The 21,288-nt window shown below is 51.5% G+C and overlaps 1 protein-coding gene and 2 long non-coding RNA genes across 11 annotated transcripts; 1 reads left to right on the top strand and 2 right to left on the bottom strand.

Moving 5' to 3' along the window:
* Window positions 1–2,515: 2,515 nt before the first annotated feature.
* Window positions 2,516–12,711, bottom strand: LOC111945142 (uncharacterized). 8 transcript variants are annotated; one of them, XM_086866183.1, is made up of 17 exons: window positions 12,021–12,711; window positions 11,636–11,723; window positions 10,697–10,888; window positions 9,763–9,824; window positions 9,641–9,684; window positions 9,481–9,546; window positions 9,217–9,296; window positions 8,076–9,146; window positions 7,954–7,997; window positions 7,794–7,859; window positions 7,530–7,609; window positions 6,355–7,457; window positions 6,233–6,276; window positions 6,097–6,141; window positions 4,827–4,870; window positions 4,560–4,658; window positions 2,516–3,909 (listed from the first exon to the last, which is right to left on the bottom strand). In XM_086866183.1, the coding sequence occupies exons 1-3, from the start codon at window positions 12,547–12,549 to the stop codon at window positions 10,783–10,785; spliced, it is 723 nt and encodes a 240-aa protein (XP_086722309.1). In that variant the 5' UTR covers window positions 12,550–12,711; the 3' UTR covers window positions 2,516–3,909; window positions 4,560–4,658; window positions 4,827–4,870; window positions 6,097–6,141; window positions 6,233–6,276; window positions 6,355–7,457; window positions 7,530–7,609; window positions 7,794–7,859; window positions 7,954–7,997; window positions 8,076–9,146; window positions 9,217–9,296; window positions 9,481–9,546; window positions 9,641–9,684; window positions 9,763–9,824; window positions 10,697–10,782. The 8 variants fall into 8 exon arrangements, 5 of the variants coding, with proteins under 5 accessions (XP_086722309.1, XP_086722308.1, XP_086722307.1 ...); XM_086866182.1 differs by lacking the exon at window positions 4,560–4,658 and having other exon boundaries at window positions 8,076–8,139; window positions 9,023–9,146; window positions 9,380–9,546; window positions 9,763–10,888; XM_086866181.1 differs by lacking the exon at window positions 4,560–4,658.
* Window positions 12,712–12,777: 66 nt separating this feature from the next.
* On the top strand, window positions 12,778–14,842 carry LOC111944555 (uncharacterized). Of its 2 annotated transcripts, XR_015279880.1 has the most exons (3): window positions 12,784–13,871; window positions 13,993–14,113; window positions 14,770–14,842. It is a non-coding gene; the product is annotated as an uncharacterized LOC111944555 (long non-coding RNA). The 2 variants fall into 2 exon arrangements; XR_015279879.1 differs by lacking the exon at window positions 14,770–14,842 and having other exon boundaries at window positions 12,778–13,871; window positions 13,993–14,129.
* Window positions 14,200–20,026, bottom strand: LOC147648891 (uncharacterized). The gene is made up of 2 exons (XR_015279881.1): window positions 19,929–20,026; window positions 14,200–18,706 (listed from the first exon to the last, which is right to left on the bottom strand). It is a non-coding gene; the product is annotated as an uncharacterized LOC147648891 (long non-coding RNA).
* Window positions 20,027–21,288: the final 1,262 nt, after the last annotated feature.

Genomic DNA, 21,288 nt, shown 5'->3' with positions numbered 1-21,288 from the left:
GGCAAAAACATGGCCGCCCCCATGTATTTCCGGTTCAAAATGGCCGCGCCCTGTATTTCCGGCAAAAACATGGCGGCGCCCATCAATTTCCGGTTCAAAATGGCCGCGTCCATGTATTTCCGGCAAAAACATGGCCGCGCCCTATATTTCCGGTTCAAAATGGCCGCGCCCTATATTTCCGGGAAAAACATGGCCGCGCTCTATATTTCCGGTTCAAAATGGCCGCGCCCATGTGGTTATGCATAATTGTAGTGTCGTGCTTGTGTGTGGCTTTGAAACGCGGCGCCGAGAAGCGCGAGAAAAACGGCACCGAATGCCGCGCTGCCGCGCGGCATTCGGTGCCGTTTTTCTCGCGCTTCTCGGCGCCGGGATTTGGGATTCTCGATTTGATTTTTTTCCGGGACAAAATGGCGCCGCGCATGCGCCGTGGGGGCTTCCGGGCGGTTGCTGGGGTGCCGGTGACGCGCTTCCGGTCAAGATGGCGGCGCCCGTGTCGGGGGGTTTACCGGAGCCGCGCGGCCGCGGGAGCGCCCCGGGCCGGCCCGGAACGACCCTCCGGCGCGCGCCAGCGCGCCGGAGGGTCGTTCCGGGCCGGCGGCGGGCGCTTCCGCGGCGGCGCGGGGCTTGGGGGGGCGACGGTGATCGGGATTGTTTTCGGGGCTTCGGGACGGGTTTTTTGGCGTGGCGGGGTCGGCGGCGTACGTCCGGGGTGTGGTGCTTGTGTTACGGTGTCTTTTTGTCGGTTTTCTGGGTTTATTTTATTAAAAATATGATTGTTTATATTTTTTTACAAAATGGCGGCCGTGTGATGTCATCGGGGCGGAGCGCCTTGACGGGCAGGCTGGGGGGCGGTGCCGGGGGGCGGGGCGGCGTGACGGGCGGCTCGGGGGCGGTGCCGGGGGGCGGGGCGGCGTGACGGGCGGCTCGGGGACGGTCCCGAGGGGCGGGGCCGCGTGATGGACGGCGCGGGGGTGGTGCCGGGGGCGGGGCCGCGGGGCGGGGCTGCGTGACGGACGGCGTGGGGGCGGTTCCGGGGGGCGGTGCCGGGGGTGGGGAGGCGTGATCGACGGTTCTGGGGCGGTCCCGAGGGGCGGAGTGGTGCCGGGGGGTGGTGTGGCCTGATGGGCAGCTCGGGCGCTCTGCTGGGGTTGAGGGGTGGTGTTTTGGTGGGTCTTGTGTTGATTGGGGGGGCTCCCGTTGTTGCTGGCGTGTTGGGAGTGGGGGTGCTGGGGTGGGGGGCTGTGTTTGGGGGTGGGGGGTGTGCAGGAGGGGTGGGTGCTAGGGGATGGTGGGTGTATAGTGAGGGTCAGTGCTTGGGGATGGGGGGTGTGCAGTAGGGGTGGGTGCTTGGGGATGGGGGGTGCATAGGGTGGTGGGTGCAGGGCTTGGGTGAGTGCTAGGGGAGGGTCAGTGGTGTGGCAGGTGTGAGTGAGGGTGGGATAGGGGTGGGTACTAGGTATAGTGTAGGTGGGAGGGGGTGGAGCCCCCCCCTATATAGTATATATACTATAAAGAAAAAAGAATAAAAATAATAAGTCTGGTGCAGCAGTAGAAGGTTTTGTGCTCCCAGGGAGTAAGTGGTATGTATTTTATAATTTTTATTTAAATTGTTTTTTTACTCCCCGGGAGCACAAAAGGTTCTACTGCTGCTTTTTCTAAGTTTAACTTTGAAGCTAGAAAGCAAAACAAGAAGTTAGAGAGGAGAGAAATGAGTTAAAGTTTGAGGGAAAGAAAATAGAGAGAGAGTGAAGAGAAACAAAGTCAGAGTCAGAGAGAAAAGGGAAAGAGAGGGGGAGCAAAAAGAAACTAAGTCCAAGTCAGAGTCAGAGAGAAAAGGGAAAGAGAGGGGGAGCAAAAAGAAACTAAGTCCAAGTCAGAGTCAAAGTGAAAAGAAACTAAGTCCAAGTCCCAGAGAAAAGGGAAACAGAGTGGGAGTGCAAAGAAACTAAGTCCAAGTCTAAGTCAGAAGTACAGAGAAAAGGGAAACAGAGTCAAAGTGAAAAGAAACAGAGGGACAGAGGGACAGTGGAGAGAAACCAACTCTATTTCTTTTCTGTCTAACTCAGAGGCAGAGAGAAAGGAAACGGAGACAATCCCTGTTCACCGTAACTCGGAGTTACGGTGGAAAGGAATCGAGTCCGTTTGCTTTCTGTCTAACTCGGAGCTAGAGGCAAAAGAAACAGAGTTAGAGTGAAAAGAAACCGAGGGAGAGTGGAGAGAAACCAACTCTATTTCTTTTCTGTCTAACTCAGAGGCAGAGAGAAAGGAAACAGAGACAATTCCTGTTCACCGTAACTCGGAGTTATGGTGGAAAGGAATCGAGTCCAGTTGCTTTCTGTCTAACTCAGAGCTAGAGGGAAAGGAAACAGAGTTGGAGAGAAAAGAAACAGAAAAATAGAGTGAGCAACAGTGACAGAGACTTAGAGAAAGTTAGAAAGAGATTGAAAAGCAAGAAATAGATTGAAAACAATGACTACACCACACCAAAAACACAAGAGCCGGGGGGGAGTGGTGGTAGGGGGGCAGGGGGATGAAAGTTTATTCACCTTTATTTAATGAATTTATTTACACTACAGCAAAACACAGAGAAACTGGAGACAAATGCATTACAATACAATCCATGTACACACTGAAAAATCCCTACTTCACATACAGAGTAATACAGCAAAACAACAGCAAATGCAAATACAGAACAATACAAGCCAAATACATATTAACAGAATATAACTATTTCTACAGTTCTGGAAAGGTCAATACATGCTGTTTCATTATTACTACTATGCCAAACCACAAGGAGCACACAGAAAACACAATACTCATTCGCCACAGAAGCCGGCTTCAGCTCGCACACGTACTCACCTTCACTCTCCTCTCCACCGCCCCGTTATAATCCTGCTGTCGGTGGTCCTCAGGAACGTGGTTCCCGGGAGCCTCAAACTCAGCCTGCCTGCCGAAAACCTCGGTCCGGGGCCGGTCCGTGCCCAAACTTTGGCGATGACTGTCGCCTCGCAGACCGGCCGGGACCGAGGAAAAAAAACCCCAGCTGGGAGGGAAAAAAAAAAAACCCCCCCAGCTGGGGATTTTTTATTCTAAATTTAAAAGTGAATTGCAAGTCCTGAAAAGCAAAAGCCATACATACCAGGTTAGAACCACTCGACACAAACACACACCCCCCCTCCTTCCCCACGGGAACTCGGTTCCCGGGGGGCCTCAAACTCAGCCTGCCTGACGAAAACCTCGGTCCGGGGCCGGTCCGTGCCCAAACTTTGGCGATGACTGTCGCCTCGCAGACCGGCCGGGACCGAGGAAAAAAAACCCCAGCTGGGAGGGAAAAAAAAAAAACCCCCCCAGCTGGGGATTTTTTATTCTAAATTTAAAAGTGAATTCCAAGTCCTGAAAAGCAAAAGCCATACATACCAGGTTAGAACCACTCGACACAAACACACACCCCCCTCCTACCCCACGGGAACTCGGTTCCCGGGGGGCCTCAAATTCAGCCTGCCTGCCGAAAACCTCGGTCCGGGGCCGGTCCGTGCCCAAACTTTGGCGATGACTGTCGCCTCGCAGACCGGCCGGGACCGAGGAAAAAAAACCCCAGCTGGGAGGGAAAAAAAAAAAACCCCCCCAGCTGGGGATTTTTTATTCTAAATTTAAAAGTGAATTCCAAGTCCTGAAAAGCAAAAGCCATACATACCAGGTTAGAACCACTCGACACACATGCACACAAGCAGACCCTGACCCACCGACTCTCACAGACAGCCACACTCTGACACGCAGCAGGAGACTAACTCGCACAGTGACCGCAACCCTTATTTGAAACACTCTGCTGAACAAAATGCCCTGAGATATCTTCTCACTGCTGCTTCTCAACATCAAAAGGTAGATCCTCAGAAAATAGGCATCAGAGACCTGCAAAACAACACAAGGTGGTCAGTGAGGGATTCTATGGTAGCTATGACTCAGCCACCCTCTAGGCCCACACATTTTTTACACAAAAACCTCATAGAAAAGAGAAACTGTAACCTTTTATAATTGTTCCACCTAAATCTAACTATGTGCCAGGGCAGGGCAGCTCCAAACCAATGCAGTTAAAGTTAAGTTAAGTTACAGAGGCAGGCACAATGCAGTTAAAGTTAAGTAAAGTTACAGAGGCAGGCACAATGCAGTTAAAGTTAAGTAAAGTTACAGAGGCAGGCACAATGCAGTTAAAGTTAAGTAAAGTTACAGAGGCAGGCACAATGCAGTTAAAGTTAAGTAAAGTTACAGAGGCAGGCACAATGCAGTTAAAGTTACAGAGGCAGGCACAATGCAGTTAAAGTTACAGAGGCAGGCACAATGCAGTTAAAGTTACAGAGGCAGGCACAATGCAGTTAAAGTTACAGAGGCAGGCACAATGCAGTTAAGTTACAGAGGCAGGCACAATGCAGTTAAAGTTAAGTTAAGTTACAGAGGCAGGCACAGTGCAGTAAAGTTAAGTTACAGAGGCAGGCACAGTGCAGTTAAGTTAAGTTACAGAGGCAGGCACAATGCAGTTAGTTTTACAGAGGCAGGCACGGTACAAGGCAGTCGCAGGTGATGTCTGCCGGGTGAACGCGGCGATAGCTGTGGATGCGAAGGCCGGTTCCTCAGACGAAAAAATCCACGATGACGTCGAGAGGCTGAGATGGCTGATGACATGAAACACGAGACAACGAGAAGATGGATTGGAACTGCCCTGCCCAGCAAAAGCTCTGGCGAGCTTGCAAAGAAACCCTGTCCCTTGGCTTCAGAGGGGCCCATCCCACTACAGCCCTGTCCTCTAACTTAACTTCAAAATGCCAACTCACCTGCTCATCTCTGCTCCTTGCCGTGCTCGGGGCAACACCAACTCCTGCAAAGACAGAAAAGAAAAAAGCACTGAGTTACTGTCACAATGCACAAGGTGGAATTCCCAATGTGGTTCCTTTATTCCATCTTGGACTACAAAAGCTTGTCAGCCAACCAGGGACTGAAACAGAAGAAAAACCACTCAGTCCCACCTCTCGTACTCAAAGATCCCCTGTAAAGTTCTGAAGACAGAGCCCTCAAACGAGTGTGGGGTGCTTTGCCCTGAGGCATGTGCTGTTTTTAACAAATTCGAGTCACCTCCCTTGCTTTCTAGACACTGCTCACCGACGTGGCAGGCTAGGGGCGGCTGAGGCGAAACGTCTTTCCCCTGATAATGACTGCACGATAAACCTGCAACCCCTTCTGTCTCTCAGAATCCTGTCCGTGACACCGATTCGTGTCAGGATCCACAAGGTGGGATTTGTGATGTGGTTCTTTCCTTCTATCTTAGAGAACTAAAGATTAGCAGCAAACCAGGGACTTTAAACAGAAAAACCTCTCAGTCCCACTTATCGTACTCAAAGATCCCCTGTAAAGTTCTGAAGACAGAGCCCTCAAACGAGTGTGGGGTGCTTTGCCCTGAGGCATGTGCTGTTTTTAACAAATTCGAGTCACCTCCCTTGCTTTCTAGACACTGCTCACCGACGTGGCAGGCTAGGGGCGGCTGAGGCGAAACGTCTTTCCCCTGATAATAACTGCACGATAAACCTGCAACCCCTTCTGTCTCTCAGAATCCTGTCCGTGACACTGATTCGTGTCAGGATCCACAAGGTGGGATTTGTGATGTGGTTCTTTCCTTCTATCTTATAGAACTAGAGATTAGCAGCAAACCAGGGCCTTTAAACAGAAAAACCACTCAGTCCCACTTATCGTACTCAAAGATCCCCTGTAAAGTTCTGAAGACAGAGCCCTCAAACGAGTGTGGGGTGCTTTGCCCTGAGGCATGTGCTGTTTTTAACAAATTCGAGTCACCTCCCTTGCTTTCTAGACACTGCTCACGGACGTGGCAGGCTAGGGGCGGCTGAGGCGAAACGTCTTTCCCCTGATAATGACTGCACGATAAACCTGCAACCCCTTCTGTCTCTCAGAATCCTGTCCGTGACACCAATGTGTGTCAGGATCCACAAGGTGGGATTTGTGATGTGGTTCTTTCATTCTATCTTCAATAACTAAAGATTAGCAGCAAACCAAGGACATAAACACCAAAACACACACAGAGCTTGCACCCACCTGTCCTCCAGCATCCTGGGCTGGGATATCTTGCAAGTAGACCACCTAAAATAAAAAAAACCCAAGGGATTAAAGTTATAGCAGAAACTGAGACCCCAGCAAGAACAACTGCTTCTCTCCACCAACCGAGGCTCACCTTCCACCTGCTTCGCCTTCCCCGCTGCTATCCGGCTTTACTTCCTAGAAATAAAGACAAAGAGCAGAGCTGTAACACAGTGACCAGTTCCAGCCCCGCTGCAAAGTAAAACCGTGACTGACCTTCTCAGGGGGACCCCCTCATCTGGGACAGGTGTTCTGCCAGGAGGTCAATCTATCTGAATCTGAAAGAAAGTTAGAAAAAAAGTCAAAGTGCTGCAGGGTAACTTCACAGCTCCAGACACCTGCTGCCAACATAAGAATACCAGCTAGACTCCAACTACAGCCCATATTACAAATCTCCAATTACAAATGCCCGGGACTTGTCCTTAAACACCTACAACCGGGCTGGGCGCCAGGGCAGAGCAGCTCCGGACCAAATACCACCAGACACCCATGACACGTGAGACAAGGGGACATGACAAGGAGAGAAAACTCTCTGAGACAAGAAAGTCCTCATGAGGACCGAGAGAATGCTGAACGAGATGACCGAGGAGGGACCCGAGGCGAGCCTGCCGAGCTCCAGTGACCCCGGAGGAAAAAGATGCTAATGGAACAACTATTTTCCAAGAACCGCAAAGACAGATGACCGAGAATCCTGTGGCTAGAAGCCTCTGCCTGCCTTTGAATCGGCACAAGTCCTTATCCACTGTAAAGAAACATTGCTGCACATAGCTGTCGACACAGCTGAGAACGAGACCTAAGAAAACATCCGATCACATGCTTCTAAAGACAGATGCGATTCTGACGCCTGTCCGACCTCCCGCATCGAAGCTTCGCCGGCGCCGGGCCGAGGAACGCAAAGATGGGAGATGAACGGAAGGACCCCAGGGTTTCTCATATACCCCTGGGAGGACTAAGGCAATAAAGATGTTACACAAGATGCACATAAGACACAGAAGGCACGAGAGACAAGTGACAACACACCCTGGGACTGCTCTGCCCTGCCTGCCTCAGCATTGCAAACCAAAGTGAGGCTTTCCCTCACTGGGGCCTATGGGGTCATTTCCAGAACCTCCCCATCCCCAAAGCTCACTCAAAAACCCAAACCGATCTCAGTCCTGACCCACCGCCCTGCTTTGATCCCCTCTGTGGGCTCCACTTATCTCTCAGAGGGCTGAAGATGTGAGTCACGGCGAGAGGCCGGTCAGGAGCCAAACAAAGCCACCTCGCTGTCTGGGAAGTTCTTCTCTCACCGGGCTGTTGTCTCAGACAAGTATCATCACCTATGATAAAGAAAACCAAATATAAGTGCACAATCTTAGAGGCATATTCACCAAAACCCAACTCCTACTCACCATCTCTTAGGAACTCCCGGGTCCTCCGGCCGCACGCTTCGGCCACGCTCCTAGGCGGATGCCGTCGTCGCAGGGTACGCCTAGGATAAACGGAGAGCAGGCGATGTAGCATCGCTGAAAGTTGAGCGCGCCCTCGCCGCTCCTTCCAAAGCCCCCGACTTGCCGCAACTCCTCGGCCACGCCTAAAGGGTACCAGGACCGCACCGACACGTGGACGAGGTCGAGGCTTCGTCACGGACTCCGGTAATATTTGCTGGGGCTCACCAGAGAAGCAAACCGGGTCTCTTGGCAGGTCAGTGAGGGGGCCACAGCACAGCATCAGGAGGCAGCCTAAAACACACCAACAAGCAGGGATGCTTGGAGTTGCACCAGAAACTGTGACCCCAGCAAGAACAATGGCTGCTCTCCACCAACCGAGGCTCACCTTCCACCTGCTTCGCCTTCCCCGCTGCTACCCGGCTTTACTTCCTAGAAATAAATACAAAGAGCAGAGCTGTAACACAGTGACCGGTTCCAGCCCCGCTGCAAAGTAAAACCGTGACCAACCTTCTCAGGGGGACCCCCATCATCTGGGATGCAGTACTCTGCCATGAGGTCAATCTGTCTGAATCTGAAAGAAAGTTAGGAAAAAAGTCAAAGTGCTGCAGGGTAACTTCACAGCTCCAGACACCTGCTGCCAACATAAGAATACCAGCTAGACTCCAACTACAGCCCGTATTACAAATCTCCAATTACAAGTGCCCGGGACTTGTCCTTAAACACCTACAACTGGGCTGGGCGCCAGGGCAGAGCAGCTCCGGACCAAATACCCCCAGACACCCGTGACACGAGGGGACATGACAGGGAGACAAAGTCCTCACGAGGACCGAGAGAATGCTGAACGAGATGACTGAGGAGGGACCCGAAGTGAGCCTGCCAGGCTCGGGTGACCCCGGAGGAAAAAGATGCTAACGGAAAAACTTTTTCCAAGAACCGCAAAGACGGATGCCCGAGAATCCTGTGGCTGGAAGCCTCTGCCTGCCTTTGAATCGGCACAAGTCCTTATCCACTGTAAAGAAACATTGCTGCACATAGCTGTCGACACAGCTGAGAACGAGACCTAAAAAGATCACGTGCTTCTGAAGACGGATGCGATTCTGACACGTGTCTGACCTCCCGAATCGAAGCTTCGCCGGCGCCGGGTCGAGGAACGCAAAGATGGGAGATGAACGGAAGGACCCCGGGGTTTCTCATATACCCCTGGGAGGACTAAGGCAAGAGACACATTACACGAGATGCACATAAGACACAGAAGGCACGAGAGACAAGTGACAACACACCCTGGGACTGCTCTGCCCTGCCTGCCTCAGCATTGTTAGCCAAAGTGAGGCTTTCCCTCACTGGGGCCTATGGGGTCATTTCCAGAACCTCCCCATCCCCAAAGCTCACTCAAAAACCCAAACCGATCTCAGTCCCGACCGCCGCCCTGCTTTGATCCCCTCTGTGGGCTCCACTTATCTCTCAGAGGGCTGAAGATGTGAGTCACGGCGAGAGGCCGGTCAGGAGCCAAACAAAGCCACCTCGCTGTCTGGGAAGTTCTTCTCTCACCGGGCTGTTGTCTCAGACAAGTATCATCACCTATGATAAAGAAAACCAAATATAAGTGCACAATCTTAGAGGCATATTCACCTAAGAGACTCCTACTCACCATCTCTTAGGAACTCCCGGGTCCTCCGGCCGCACGCTTCGGCCACGCTCCTAGGCGGATGCCGTCGTCGCAGGGTACGCCTAGGATAAACGGAGAGCAGGCGATGTAGCGTCGCTGAAAGTTGAGCGCGCCCTCGCCGCTCCTTCCAAAGCCCCCGACTTGCCGCGACTCCTCGGCCACGCCTAAAGGGTACCAGGACCGCACCGACACGTGGACGAGGTCGAGGCTTCGTCACGGACTCCGGTAATATTTGCTGGGGCTCACCAGAGAAGCAAACCGGGTCTCTTGGCAGGTCAGTGAGGGGGCCTCAGCACAGCATCAGGAGGCAGCCTAAAACACACAAACAAGCAGGGATGCTTGGAGTTGCACCAGAAACTGCGACCCCAGCAAGAACAACGGCTTCTCTCCACCAACCGAGGCTCACCTCCCACCTGCTTCGCCTTCCCCGCTGCTTTCCAGCTTTACTTCCTAGAAATAAATACAAAGAGCAGAGCTGTAACACAGTGACCGGTTCCAGCCCCGCTGCAAAGTAAAACCGTGACCAACCTTCTCAGGGGGACCCCCTCATCTGGGACAGGTGTTCTGCCAGGAGGTCAGTCTGTCTGAATCTGAAAGAAAGTTAGGAAAAAAGTCAAAGTGCTGCAGGGTAACTTCACAGCTCCAGACACCTGCTGCCAACATAAGAATACCAGCTAGACTCCAACTACAGCCCATATTACAAATCTCCAATTACAAGTGCCCGGGACTTGTCCTTAAACACCTACAACCAGGCTGGACGCCAGGGCAGAGCAGCTCCGGACCAAATACCCCCAGGCACCCGTGAGACAAGGGGACGTGACATGGAGAGAAAACTCTCTGAGACAAGGAAGTCCTGACGAGGACCGAGAGAATGCTGAACGAGATGACCGAGGAGGGACCCGAGGCGAGCCTGCCGGGATCAGATGACCCTGGAGGGAAAACATGCTAACGGAACAACTATTTTCCAAGAACCGCAGAGACAGATGCCTGAGAATCCTGTGGCTGGAAGCCTCTGCCTGCCTTTGAATCGGCACAAGTCCTTATCCACTGTAAAGAAACACTGCTGTATATAGCTGTTGACACAGCTGAGAACGAGACCTAAAAAAACATCCGATCACACGCTTCTAAAGACAGATGCGATTCTGACGCCTGTCTGACCTCCCGCATAGAAGCTTCGCCGGTGCCGGGCCGAGGAACGCAAAGATGGGAGATGAACAGAAGGAGCTGGGGTTTCTTATAAGCTCCTGGGAGGGCTAAGACAAGAGATATGTTACACAAGATGTACAGAAGATACAGAAAGCACAAGAGACAAGTGACAACACACCCTGGGACTGCTCTGCCCTGCCCGCCTCAGCATTGTTAGCTAAAGTGAGCCTTTCCCGCACTGTGGCCCCAGAGGCCATTTCTCAAAACTTCCCCCCCGCATAGCTGACTCAAAACCCCTAACCGGTGTGAATCCTACCCCACCGCCCTGTTTTTATCCCCTCTGTGACCACAGCCCTCGTCTTATCTCTCTGAAGTGAATCTGTGCGAGGGGACGATCCGCTGCTAAGGAAAGCGGCTGCAGGGGCGGTTCCCTTTTGTGTTACGATGAATCTGCTGAGAGAATCTGAAGTATCGCACTTGATGTGACCTAGAACTTCTGGAAATTCTCCTAAAAAAAAAAAAAAAAAAAGCCAAGAAGAAGAGTCATTATAAAAGCATCTTATTGCCCCTGAACCCCCAACACAAAACCATGAACTTAAATACTCCCTGTATTCAATATTGTTTTCTTCGAGGTGTTTTCAAAACTTCTGCTGCTTCAAATGCCCAAAAAGATGCCTGCTCTTAGCAGGCTGAAGCAAATTGAAAGAGCCTCTTCACTGAAATGAGAGAGGAGCTCTTTACCCCTGCTGATTCCCCTGGAAGGAATAATGCCCCTTAGCACAGCCTGGGGTTAATATACCCCTAATTGGGCCCGCCTCTTTTTCCCACGATGCCTGGGAAAGGGGAGGCGGCAAATCCCAGCGGGTATAAAGGCCCTCAGAGGGACCGTAGCTGTTTGGCTCCTCTGAGTTAAATTTGAGGTAAGGAGCTCTGCGTAGAAGAAAACTCTTTGCGAAAAAACAATGTTTTCTTTTCTGCTACAATTACTCAGGACAATGGAGCAAAGGAACAAAAAAAAGGTAAGAAGAAAAACTTTGTGTTTCAGCAGTGTTGCCAGCTAAGTTGGATAATTTATGGACTTCCATAATTATTTTTCAGTGATTACTAAGTAGCACTCCACCTGTGATTAATTAGGGTGGAGAAGAATAGTATTGATTTGAATGGTGTCTCATAGGGACCTTTAATCAGGGCTGTCTACATTCTAAATGAAAATAAGAAAAAGAATGGTCTCCCAGGTGGCATTACCATTACATACCTGCTGGCCTCGCTCCCGTCGCAGATATTTGGTGCCGGGGTGTGGGAAGAAATGCTGCCCTGAAATGCAGCTTTAAACCCTTGAAATGCTGGAAAAGGCAACGCTTAAAATGAGCAAATGGGATACCTAACTCCATTTAAACAAATACAGTGGTAAATAAATGGCTTCTCCCCTTTAATTTAAACCCCTCAGATATTGGGGAAAAGAGTGGTTTTCCTCACTTTAAATCTCTCTGGTGATGGAAAAGGGGGCATTTTGCCCTTAATTCAGATCCATAAGGAAGCATCATCCATGCTTTCCCGTTCCACTTAAAGTGGGAAAAAATAGAAAATGGGCAGTCTCTGTCAGTTGATACCTCTAACAGCACAGAAAAAGCACAGTTTACCTCCAGTTGAGACTATTAAAATTGCAGGGGAAGTGGATTCCTCTTCAATTTGAACACAGGCAATTGTGGAAAAGGAAGCTTTTTCCCTCAGCTTAAACCCCTTTTTTCCTGATAACCCATCCCTTTTTTGGGGCTCTGAAGAGGAAGTGGTGAGGTAGAAGAGGAAAGTTGAAAACTGTCGCTGTTTCGCGTTGTCGGGGAGAGTTGTTGGCGTAGCGGATACTGACGAGATCTGTACCGATGTTAGCAGCGGGGCGGAGACAGGCGGGGGCCGTGTGCCGGCGTTGGGTGGCTTCGGTGGGGCACGCGGGGACGTGAAGACGCATGGCGGGGACTGGACGGTGGCTGGGCTGGGCGGTGGCAGAGGCGACGCGGGTGTCAGCAGTTGTAGAGCCGGTGTCCCGTCCCCTTTTCTCCCCCTCCGTGGCTTGAGAGGCCGGTACGAAGGGCGGTAGAAAAGCTGCGGGCGGGCACGGGGCAGCCGTGGGTAGCGGCAGGAGCATCGGCGATAGAAGCGGTGACTGCGCATGCGTGGATGACGTCAGCGCCGTAGGGCAGCATGGGGGAGTGGTGGACGGCAGCGCGAATTTCGGGTCGGCCCGCACCGCACAGAATAGTGTCGGTGGGCGGCGGCGGGGCCGGCGGCCCCACGGGCGCCGGGAAAGCGGAGCCCGCGGGGCACCGAGGCGGCGCGGAGGGGGTGTAGGGGAGCTGAGCTGCGGGAACCGCGATGCCGAGGGCGGGCGGGGTGGCGGAGCCGGGAACCACGGTGTCGGCGGGGAAGGGGGGACCGCGGGTTTAACTTGAATAGTTCTTCAGGCTATTCTTTAAGAATAGCTAATTCTTTAGCTATTTCAGAGCTATTTTAGGATACTTCAACATATTTTAAGGTCAGTCAGAGGGGACGCCCTGTGAAAATGTAGAGTTTTAGGACTGCAGAGGTAGGCTTTGGTAAGGGGCCGGTTGTGGTGCCGTGGGTTGGGTCCCATGCTGCTGATCCAAAGGTGATTTTCCAGGTCCGGTGAAGTTGCTGAGGTTAGACTCATGAATAGACGCTGGAGGTTTGGTCTGAGGAAAATCCCGCACTAGAAAACTCACGACACAATTTTGGTGATGTTGATTTGTCAGAAGTGTTTATAACATCGAGGGCAGCCCGAGTTCGAGGTGGGGAGGGCTAGAGTCCAGAAGGAACCCTGCGCCGTTCATAATTCTAGGAGGCAGAAGCCCGCTCCCAGCCACTGGGCCCCTGGACTCAAATGGCAGCCCTTTTAAAATGTAAAAAAACCCTCCTCTCGCCCTCCCTCCCCGACTGTCAGTTTGTCAGAGGCGTTTGGCAGTCCAAGGGCAGCCTGAGTTCTGGATGGAGGCAGCTCGGGTCCGGGAGGAATCCTGCTCCGTTTGTAATTTTGGGACGCAGAAACCCGCTCGCGGCCGCCCGGCCGCTGGACGTGAATGGCACCCCTTTTCCGTGGGAAAGAAAACTCACCTCTGCAGGTTCCTGATGTCGGTTTGTCAGAGACGTTTGGCACTCCAAGGGCAGCCCGAGTTGTAGCTGGGGGTGGCTTGGGTCTGGGAGGAATCCTGCTCCATTCGTAATTTTCCTAACCCTCTAACCTTAACCCTGAACCCTAATCTTAACCCTAACTCTAACCTTAACCTTAAACCAACGTGGGTAGAAAGAAAATCATTAAAATTTTAAAATATATTCTCAGTGTATGTATCAGAAGTTTTCCTTCTTGTAGAATTCTACAAAACCCAGAATGCACTGGCCTCATCAGAGATGTCATCCTATGGCATGCCCAGAAAAACTGGATTAATGGGACCGAATCCTGGCGGCAAGCACTGAAACCGGTAGGAACTGGTGTGGGACATCAGACGCTAAAGCCATACAAGAGCTACAGCTGGTACTAAATTGTTTACAGCTATTTTCTATACAAATAAAAAGTTGTTACCACTGACATCTGTTTTATAGATATCACTTCTCAAGTCCCACTGCTGGGCTCAACCTCACTGAAGGATGACGGGAGGGAGTACACAGTGCTTCATCTTTCACTGTCAGCCCTCAAAACCACTTTCACAAAAGAAGGAAAAAAGCACGTATCCTGTTTCTAGATGGCTCCTGTGGGTTTGGACACTATCTGTTATTAACATAAAAGTCAGGAAACAAAATCATGACATCTTTTAGGTCAGAAAAAACCTTTATGACCATCAAGCCCAACCATTAACCCGGGATTGCCAAGGCCACCGCTAATCCTTGTCCTCGAGTGCCACGTGCACCCATTTTTTCAATCCCTCCAAGGATGGTTACTCCACCAGTGCCCTGGGCAGCCTGTTCCAATGATGGACAGCCCTTTTGGTGAAGAAATTTTCCCTAGTATCTCATGTAAACCTCCCCTGGTGCAACTTGAGGCCATTTCCTCTCATCCTGCTGCTTTACTTGGTAGAAGAGAGAATCATTTAGGTTAGAAAAGACTTTTGACATCCTTGAGTCCAATGTCAGGATCTTTCACTGGTCTCCAGGGTATGGTGTGATGCTTTTCATTTTCAGGTGAATGAAATAAGATCCCTGAGGCAAAGCTGTGCTCCCTGCATATCAGACATACCAAAATACTTCCGTACAGCAGCCTTTTGATATGTCTGACACCCAGACTCATGCTGGGCCTGCCTAAGTGTCATCCTTGAGAAAGCTTTCGTCCCTTTAAACATTCATGTGCCCTTTCTTCTTCTCATGTATTTTTACTACTAACAGGTTTCCCAGCTGATAACACAGCAATGAGTACATTATTCAGCCTGGATTGCTGACTTGACTGCTGGCAGTCTCCATTACAGTAACATCTTCCAACACTTACGGGTGAGGATCCCAAGCTTCATCTGAGTGTCCTGGCAGAACGTGGCTGATGCTGCAGGGCGTAATGGGGAGAGGCAGTGGGATGGGACTAGAGCCAGGGATCTCTGTCCAGACTCTACTCGGCACTGGAGTACACAAGCCCAGCTCCTCCAGTCCCCTGTGAGCCCCAGGAGATGCAGGGGAAGCAGGAGAAGCTTCTTGGGGCTGAAGTGACACTTGTGCTTCTTTTATTATATTACAGAGCTGCTATCAGTGTGCCACATCCCTTTCCCTCTTATCCCACATGAACTGTGAACTGAGCAATTATCTCTGTATTGTACAGGAGAGCTGTGAACCTTAATTAATTTGTGGGTTTCAGTTCTTTGTGCTCTCAAAATGCAGTGTGTTTTATTCCTTCACTACTTCACAGTTAATAGCATTATTTATTTGAGTCAGAGTAGTCCCCACCAAGCCTGTGTGATAGTGGGTTCCCAATTCTGCATGATACACTGGGCAGGCACATTTGGGAGAAAACCTCCAATGGGCCCTCCCCACCCCGGGAAGCAAACATACGTGGCGGTTCCCAAAAACCAAACCTACTGCCAGGCTTAAAGGCACCACTGAGAGCTTGTCCCTGTGGCAGTGAAGGGCAGGCTGTGAAGGATTGCAGAAAATGCCTTATTACCACAAAATGACGTGGCTCTGGTTTTCATTATTTTCACTCTGTGGGGAAAATCCAATGTGGTGAAGCTGGTGGCATATCAAGGGCAGGGCCAGCAGCAGCAGCTGTGTCTTTCCCAGGGAGAGCAGAGCCAGACATGCTCACAGACTTCCCAGGCCAGCCTTTGGGCATGCACCAAACTGGGACGGGAGCCCGTGCGCTGACTTGCCGACAGCCAGAATGGGGCTGGCAGAGATAGGAAAACCCCAGGGCTTGTGGCGCCTCCGCACACTGGATCCGTGGGCCGCTCCAAGCTCTTTACACACCGCTAACTCATGTATTTCCCTGATGCATAATTCATACCTTTTTAGCAGAAGGTAAAAACTTCATAACTGTTAACGTGCAAGTGTTCATTAATGTGAGTATGCCATACAGCCCTTGGATTTGGAAGGCGCTCTTGAGAAAGAGCCAAAGTCTGTGAGCAGATTTTTTTTGAAAGCTCAGAGGCTGGTGGGCACCAGTCTCCAAATGATTCTCCAGTGGCTGCTGCTTCATCCCGGTTCCGCTGAAGAACTTGGAACATCATAGAAGCAGAAATAAACAAACAGATAATTTCCTCTATACAAGGCATGGTGCTGGATGTGCTGTATATTCCAGGTCTCTGTCCTGCACAGAGAAGTCAACCAAGCACAGAAGGGAGATAAGAGCATTTGTTCCCACAAGGAACATGGAGAGGATGAAAAACAAGTTTTCTGTTGTGTTCCATGCAGGGCTGTTTATAATGCCTGTGACTATTTTTAAGCCTGAGAAATGAAGGGCTGCCAGCTGCAGCTGAGGGAAGGTGCATTGTATTCTGGAGCACTGTCAGGTGAACAGAGCAGATACTTGTTACCCAGCAGCCAGCACAGGGACATCGGTGACACCACCCTCCCCATCCCTCTCCTTGGCAGAAGTCTGGCTGCAGGCACTGTCCTGGTAAGTGGAACTGCGTGCCTGCTACTGGGCTGACACCAACATTCACGGGGACAATGTCACTGTGAAAAACCTTCCAAAAGATATTGCTGGGTGGAAAAGGCAATCTCTAGGTGTAGAGGAGGAGCAAGGTCTGCTGTTGCTGCTGCCTGTTCTGTAAGACCATGTTTGGCGGTATGGAGACATGGGCAGGATGAGGGCATGGGCAGGATGGAGGCACAGATGGAATGGAGGCACAAGCAGCCAGGAGTACCCTGCCCCTGTTGGAACAGAGGAAGGATAGCTGCCTGTGAGGCTGCCCCAGGAACCAGGGATGGAGAGCAAATCAGAGAACATCAGAGATACTCCAGCTCCTTTGGCAAGGTGAACAGCCAGCCCCTTACAATCTCTCACCCCACTGCTGACACACAGGAACTCCTGGATACTGACAGCGGCTATTTTCAACAGCCTCTGACACAGTAGAGTGAGAAATAATTTCCCAGAGCCAGAATCTCTCTTTTGAGTGTTTTGGAGAGGTCTGAGGCCACCCAAACTCATGCTGTAGAGTATCACGGACTCTGGAACTGGCTCCCCAGGGAAGTGGTCACAGCCTGAAGCCTGACAGAAGTCAAAGAAGCATTTGGAAAATGCGCTCAAGCAGATGGTGGGATTTTGGGAATTGTCCTCTGCAGGGCCAGGAGTTGAACTCAGTGATTCCTCCAGCAGCAGGATGTGTCCATCATCCAGTGTCTGCGCTATGGGGACTCAGGAATAGCAGACAAAGATGTCAGTGCTTTGAAGGACTCCAACCAGGGGCAGGAATCTTTCAATGAACCTCCTTGGCCAGACTCAACTTCCTAGAGGTAACAGAGGGGTTTTGCTCCAAAGCAGAAATTCCCAAGCACTGCTGACGGCCCCACCCCAGTCAGACCAGTCACACCAGGGATCACAGCCCTGGCCAGAGGCACAGCTCTGAGTCTGGGCAGGGCTGGGGGGGCAAAGAGCTGTGCTGGGAGCAGCCCCTTGGCAGGGACACTGCCCACAGGGATACCCCCAGTGCTGTGGGGCAGTTCCACTACAGAAATAGTTTTAGCAGTTTGGACTCACTGGTACAATGATAAAGTAAGGAAACTTCCAAATTAAACCCCACAGGGATATCCACTGAGCGGAATTTCATTTGCTGACATACCTAAGCCATGGCCAAGGTTGTACAGGACAAGTGTCTCAGCCACTGTTGCAAGCACCGGAGGGACTCTTACTACAGAGTCATGGAATCATTAAGGCTGAATGGCAGAAAACATTTCCAAAAAGGGCTGGAAGCAAACGGCTGTGCTGAGGGGAAATACAAAGGGCAGGGCAGAGCTTGGGATTGCAGCAAGACCATCCAAGTGGCGCTGGCTTTGGCAAAGCAGCACCTGTAATTTCATGCTCATCCAGCCCCCAGGCTGGCCGAGCTGTGCAGTTTGTGCAGCACAGAGCAGCCCTCAGCCCTGGCCAGCAGCCCTCGCCGACACCCAGGGTTGACCCACGCCCACCCGCACCACTGCTGCCCACTGCTCCTGGCTCACCTGCCATCCCTCTGCTGCCAGAAGCAAAGACCAAGGAAAATGTCTGTATTTACCACTGAGAGCTGCCTGAAACCTTCCTCAGACCTCCAGACCTGCTATATCCAAATGACAAGTGACTGTCAAAGTAGGAGCTCAACGCAGTGCACAAGTTTAGACCTTTCCCATAGTTTTGGAGATATTTGTGCACAACCAGGCAGGCTGGGCTTAACACACACTCCAGTGGAAAAGGGCAACTTCCCAGACCTAGACCTGGAGCAAAGTGTCCGGGGTGGCTCGTTTTCATTGCTAAATCCCCCAGAAAACATCCACAAGCAAAACAGAGAAAGGGACTTGGAACAGAAGAATTTGAAAGCCTAAACAAAGGTCAAACCACAAGTGTTTGAGCAGTGTGGGAAAAGCTGCCTGCCCTTACCTCCTTTTCCAAAGGACATCATACCATGTTCTTATTTTACCTCCTGCAGTAGTGACAGCCTTCCCAGCCTCACGGTAGCGCAAATGTCTTGTTGAAAGCTCCCAACAACATGCCACAATATCAGCAGATGCCTGTACTTGTGCAACGCCTGCCTGCCCCAGCGCCGATCACTATTTGCTAATACAAATCCTTACTTTTCATGTCAGTGCGCCTCTCCAGTGCAAACAGCAAGTCGGACGGTGACCCTGGTTAAAGGTTCCTGATAACCTGTAGCAAGATAGTGACTTGGCTTATTTTCACTTACATATTTCCCTGGAGAAGCTGTAGCTGTCAGGAACCTGGATTCAAGCAGAAGTCCATAAAATCTCATGCAGTGTCTACCTGAGCTGAGGAGGAGGAGCTGGACATAAACTGAAACTGTTTGGACACCAAAAGCACTTGGCAAAATAGAAACAAAACGCAACTAGTCCCCATGATACGCAGCCAGCCACACCACTGCCTCTAGTGTCCAGTTTCCCAACTGGAACACTTTCCCAGGGATATTAGCTTGAGGGGGCTCAGCCAAGCCCCTGCTCGCAGCCCACTCCATGCAGATGCAAGCCAGGGATCACAGTCCCGTTCTCCCGGAGGGGTGGGAAGGCTGGGGCTGGGTTTAGGGAGGTTGGCGGCCACTGAGAGACTTGGCTGCCAGAGTGCTAGTGCTGGAAAAGGCCCCGCAGTCATGCTTTTGGAATGCTCCCCTGCTCCTAAGACATTACACAATTATTTCCCCTCCCCGCAAACCCCCCTAATATAAATGTTTAAGAATGAGCTCAGCAGTAAAGAAAGGGAACTTTTTTTCCTTTTTCTGAAGAAAACACAGAGCGGCCACTTCATAAGCAAGGCTGTCCATGGGGACACTGCTGGAGCAGGGGCTGTGGGGACGGATGTGGGATGGGGCAGCAGCCCCCAGGCTCCCATCCCAGGTCAGACACTGCCTGGGAGACCAGGCAACTTGGGACCCACAGCCCAAGGCCACCGTCAAGGGATGACAACCCGCATCAACGAAAGTGCAGCTGACCCACCCTCACCACACCCAGGGACCCCCAGCCCAGGCACGTTCACCCCACCCTGTCGCACTGCATCCCACCCAGCAGCCCAGCTGGGCCACCCACCCTATGCCCCATTCCCCCACCCTTGCACTGACCCCACACCCCAGTAACCCCACCTTTAAGCCCATACCTGACCAGAGGCAGTAACCCCACACCCCATTAGGAACGCAGATCTCAGTCCCTCCAAACCCGACAAGGAAACCCTGACCCCAGTTCCCCCAAGCCCCAGCAGTAACCACGAAGCCCTGTTTCTCCGGACTCCACCAGTAACTTAGACCCCACCACAACCAGTAACCCAGACCTCAGTTCCCCCAGATCCCAGCTCGGGCCCCCCTCCCCACCAGTATCCCCCCGTCCCCGGCTGTCCCCGCTCCGCTCGGCTCCCCCGGACCCCGCACCTCTCTCGGCCTCTGCCCGGTCCCGCTCCCTTCTCCAGTTCCGTCCCGGCCCCGCCGCGCGGCTCCGGGCACCGCCCCGAGCGGGGCCGTACCGTGATGGGCTGTACCGTGCCGTGATGGGCTGTACCGAGCCGTGATGGGCTGTACCGAGCCGTGCGGGACTGTACCGGGGGCAGAGCGGGAACGCGGGCCCGTGCGGGGCCGGGCGGGGCCGAGCAGACCCGAGCCGACCCGACTCTACCCGAGCCGTGCCTACTCGTGTCTCTACCCGAGACGGGCCTACTCGTGTCTCCCCGAGGTGACCCGAGCCGCGCCGACCCTACCCGAGCCGACCCGAAGTCAAAGAAGCATTTGGAAAATGCTCTCAAGCAGATGTTGGGATTTTGGGAATTGTCCTGTGCAGGGCCAGGAGTTGAACTCAGTGATTCTTGTGGATACCTTCCAGTTCTGTACTGCATGATTCCAGAATCACTGCAGTGCCTCGACCAAGCTGTGGCTCTGTATAGTGCCTCCCCATGGCAATCCCAGCAACCACTAACACAGGTCTGCCTGGCTTCCCTGAGGAGCTACTCTCTCTCATGTCCTGGAGGTTTGATGTGTGTTCATCAAATTGAAAAAGGATTTAAAAATAAAGGAGTATCATAAACACCCTAAACAATCAGATCTATATAGCATGTTGTCAATATAGATAACATTATTTAAATAATAAGCTCAGAACTTTCACCTGTAAATTAAAACATCTTATTGAAATATATGCTGATTACAAGGCAAATGTCTTTGTTTTAATTATCTTAATTATGGGCTTTTAACGTCAAGAATCTGAATAATAATAATAATCTGAATAATTAATATAATAATCTGAATAAAATAATCTAAATAAAATATAATAAAAAATCGTAATAATCTGAAATAAAAACACTCATAAATGGCAGCATGTAACAACAATAGCTGCAGCTGCTGGCACTTGGACTGGGCTGTCAGGGTGAGGAATTATGTGATTCCTGGGGAGGGCATGGTGGGTGGTGGGTGTGCAGGGAGACTGTAGGGCTGAGAACAGTGTCTGAACATACCTGTCACATGAAGTGATGGTGGCAGCTTGGACTAACTGCATTTATCATCCCCAGTTGTATAGCTCCCACCCCTGAGTACTGCACGTGGGGGAGAGTTGCTTGCGAGTGGGAAGAGAAGGAGACCGGGCTGGTGCATGTGTACTCAGTTAATTAATTTTAATTAATTAATTTAGTTAGTTGATCAGTTTTCCATTGTTTTGTCCTACCTGGGTGAGGCAGAGCTGTGACTGCTGCATCCCTGGAGAAATGTTTGCCATGGACCAGCTCTGAGAAAGGCCTATCAGCTGTGC

The sequence above is a fragment of the Cyanistes caeruleus genome, chromosome 30, assembly GCF_971803275.1.
Source record: "Cyanistes caeruleus chromosome 30, bCyaCae1.hap1.1, whole genome shotgun sequence".
Classification (NCBI taxonomy): Eukaryota; Metazoa; Chordata; class Aves; order Passeriformes; family Paridae; genus Cyanistes; species Cyanistes caeruleus.
This window is presented reverse-complemented; position numbering and strand designations above follow the sequence as displayed.